General features: G+C 39.5%; 1 protein-coding gene across 1 annotated transcript; it reads right to left on the bottom strand.

Annotated features, from left to right (window-relative positions):
* Positions 1-429: 429 nt before the first annotated feature.
* LOC109861113 lies at positions 430-1,159 on the bottom strand. Its single transcript, XM_020440628.1, has 2 exons — positions 1,092-1,159; positions 430-829 (listed from the first exon to the last, which is right to left on the bottom strand). The coding sequence occupies exons 1-2, from the start codon at positions 1,157-1,159 to the stop codon at positions 430-432; spliced, it is 468 nt and encodes a 155-aa protein (XP_020296217.1).
* Between the last annotated feature and the right edge of the window lie 2,667 nt (positions 1,160-3,826).

The following is a 3,826-nucleotide window of genomic DNA, read 5'->3' as shown; positions in this document are numbered from 1 at the left end:
TATGCATTAGAGGTAGATGGAAAGAAAGACACGAAAAAGGCCAAAGGTGTAAAAAGTAGCGTCGTAGCAAAAACATTAACGTTTGACGATTACAAACAATGTTTGAATGATGAAATCGAAAAGATTTGTCGACAGGCGTGTATACGATCAAAGTTACACGAAGTATACACTGTGTCCGAATCGAAACTTAAGTCCGTACGACGATAAGCGGTATATGGTACCCGATTCTACCGAAACGTTACCATGGGGACATTACAAAATACCACAANAAAACCGTGTATAATATAGATTATATGTATATTGTCATTTAATATATGTAATAATTATGTACATATGTTGTATATAAATGTAAATTCTGTATATAGTGTGTTTACAATACATTAGTTTTATGTATCCAAGAGTTGTATGACTTGTCTAATCCTAGCCACTTCACATAAACTTTGTCACCTTTCTTGAGCAATACCATGCGCACCACTTTTCTTGCGCAACGCGATGCAGTTTGTATTCATAGAATCCTCCAGCAACAGATTGTTCGCGTGAATCCTCAAGCAGATACGTCACAGGATAGGTCNGTTGTATTTTATTGATTTTAAATACTTCGGTCGTCCAATTTGGCGTATATCTTGTATCGAATACTGTTTGAAATTTGCTCACACGTACCGGATCACCTACTTTGAATCGTGCTGGCCTTGCGATCTTGACATTGCTGTACACCGTGGTTAAGAGCTTTTCGGCGATTGCTGAAGTAACATTGATAGGTCGCATAGTTCGTTTTCTCGCGTTGTACTCCATAAGAAGACGCGGTAATATGTCGATCCATTTGTAAGTTCTGTTAAGTGTAAATTGTTTCCACATATCGTTCTTCAACATACGGTTGAATCGTTCTACAATTGAAGCCTTTCTAACAGAATATGTGGAATATTGTAATGTTATGCTTGTTCATTACTGTTTGTACATCTATATTGTAGAATTCCTTTCCACGGTCAGTTTGCAAATTGTTTGGACATCGTTTGTTATTCCAAAATATTCCTGCAAAACTTTTGGCGACTTCATATCCACTCTTACTCTTAAGCGGTATGGCTCACGCGTACTTGCTCAGCACATCGATAACCGTAAGTATGTAGTGGTAGCCTCTGTTGAAGCGCAAATACGGACGCATATTTACCACATCCGCTTGCCAGAAATTATTGTACCCGCGTACGATAACGCGTCTACAGGGAAAATTTCTTGCCGGAGCATGCAATTCTTCTACGAGACGTTGTTTTTCGATTGTAGAACGATTTTTCGCTATAGGTGTCTTACTATATGTTTACTCCGGCGTGTCAGTTGTTTTATTTTGGTTTGATAGATATTGAAGTGTACGCTGAATGTGTTTTATAGCGTCGCGCACCGCTTGCACATCCTGCTGAAATGCGATAATTTTCCTCTCACGTGTCTCTTGCCATTCATTCACACTCGTGACACACATATCTACATATCGTTTGTTGGCGGCGTCAGTGTCGGTATCAGGTTGCGCTACATGCAGTATCTTACGCGACCTTGCATCGTAGCCAAGACCGACAAAGCAGAGAACGGTATTACGCACGTAATTTTGCAGTATTGTCTCTCTCTTATAATAATACATCAACGCTCCATGTGTTTTGAGCAATATCCCAAATTTGTTAATTGGCATGATGACGCGCACACGACTGATTGACTCTAACGCTGACGCGCTATTTAATTTATAATGAATCCCGCTTTGCGCAGTTCCTCAATGATCGACAGGATTTTGTTGTCATGAGCATTGTTGCCCGCCTAACAAAATGTGTCTAGCAATCGCTGACGGTCGACAACTTCGTTGGGATCGTCCCAGTGCGCGTACTCNATTTTACGATCGCTTAACGTAATATTACGCGGTATACCTTTCCCCTGCTTAGTACGCACACTGGATATTAAAGGTGCAATTATGTATCTGTGTTTGTATCCCTTGTTACCCAGTATTGCACCGAGCCTGTTGTGATGCTTTCTATGAGCATGTGTTATTTCCAATATCTTTTTGTATCGTTGTTTATCTTTCTCGGTATATAACTCGCTCTTTGGACATTTCATGAGAATCGATTCGTACAATCTTTGTGTTGCTTTGAATTGTATATCGTTTATGATTATATTATCTTGTTCATCCACGTCAAAACGCTTATCACCGAGCATCATTCCATCGTTGTCGAAATACACACCATATACGTAGTCTATATCTTTCTCTTTCTTACCACTCAGGATAGCTTTCATATATTGTTGCGCCAACGGACCAAAATGATTTTGAAACATTTCAAGACCCTCTAACGTTTGCATTTGACTCAAACGATTTGTTGGTAGTAGCATCAGTAGCGACGATAGTGTCAATCGATGGAGAATTCCATGTCAATTGTCGTTTTTTCGTTAAAGTAGAAGTCGCAATTGCAGTGTTATATTGTGTGCGCTTTGAATTATGTAAAGTAGGGGACAGTGTTTCGTTCGATGTCTGTGTTCGTTTTCGCTTCGTCTTGTGTGACGTGTCTTCGAGAAACACTGTGTTCAACGTCTTTTGCTTAGTTTCTGTATTTTTAGCAATCTGTTTTAGAGGTTTGATAATAGGTTTGAATTGTTTTTCCAATGCAATTTCTTCTTCTAATTTACCGGTTTTCAGAGCGCGATATTTTTGACAAATGGATTGACTTGTTTTTGCAATCTCCTTTGCTACTTTCTTGCACTCTATAATTTTACTACTTTTGTCAGGTGAAGCCATGNTGCTCGCACTGTAGGAGAAACGATACTTGGTTGATGTCTCAACAACGATTAACCACTCGACGGTATTGCGAACTTGTTAAATCCTTTTTTATAGCAACCTCTGTCCAAAGGACTGTCCTTGTCAATCACTAAAAATCTTTATTTGGTTTGCCAACATTTCTGGCATAATATACAAATCTTCTCGTACGACATATCCGTATTTACATGATCGTTATACACATGTATGAGATTGGTACCATCTTGTTTAAAAAAAATTATCAGATTTGCGTTGTCACGTATAAGATGCTTTGGTATCCACGCGTACGTCTGACAAAGATAGAAACAGTCAACACTCGAGTGACGACCCATTGCAAAGTATTCTCGTATCGTGTCCTGCTTGTCACATGCCACGTCATCAAAGATAAAAATTGAATTCGAAAGAGTTTTACTCGGCGGAATCACATCGCTATTATTAAAAAAAAGTAAAGTAACCGATTTCGTCTACTGCTGAATGTATATTCTCCTGATATTGATACTTTAATATTTTGGTTGTTGCAACAACTTAAAATACACGTTTTCAAAACGTACACCGTGTGGACTTTCAAGGAAGCTTAACACCACATTTGTTTTGCCGCAGGTAAAAGGACCGCACACAATACCGCGTATAGTAACCGGTAGCATTATTCCATGTTTGCGTATTTTCTTGCCGGACATTTGTTGAGTTTTGCTGTCAAATTTAATTACTTTAATTGCCACAGGTTTTCGCACGAACTACATGGTTTGTTTTTAACTGCCTCGCGATAGTGAGGAGCACCTATTTATAGAGACGCGTCGAGCGTTTCTACTCAGTCGTCAGAAGACAGCTAATGTCAAACGTATATTGCAATCTATGTCAGGTCGTGGGTTGTTAAATCGCGTGATAAACGCTCTTCCCGTCCAATTACATATTCCGGGCTACCAATTTTGTGGCCCGGGAACGCGTTTGGAAAAACGATTAGCTAGAGGCGATCGCGGCATTAATTCATTAGACGCGGCTTGTCGTGAACACGATATAGCGTATTCGCAAAACAACGAACTCGCTGCT

Source organism: Pseudomyrmex gracilis, unplaced genomic scaffold, assembly GCF_002006095.1.
Source record: "Pseudomyrmex gracilis isolate BER0280 unplaced genomic scaffold, ASM200609v1 scaffold_584, whole genome shotgun sequence".
Classification (NCBI taxonomy): Eukaryota; Metazoa; Arthropoda; class Insecta; order Hymenoptera; family Formicidae; genus Pseudomyrmex; species Pseudomyrmex gracilis.
The sequence above is the reverse complement of the archived record's forward strand: the minus strand, read 5'-3'. Positions and strand labels throughout refer to the sequence as shown.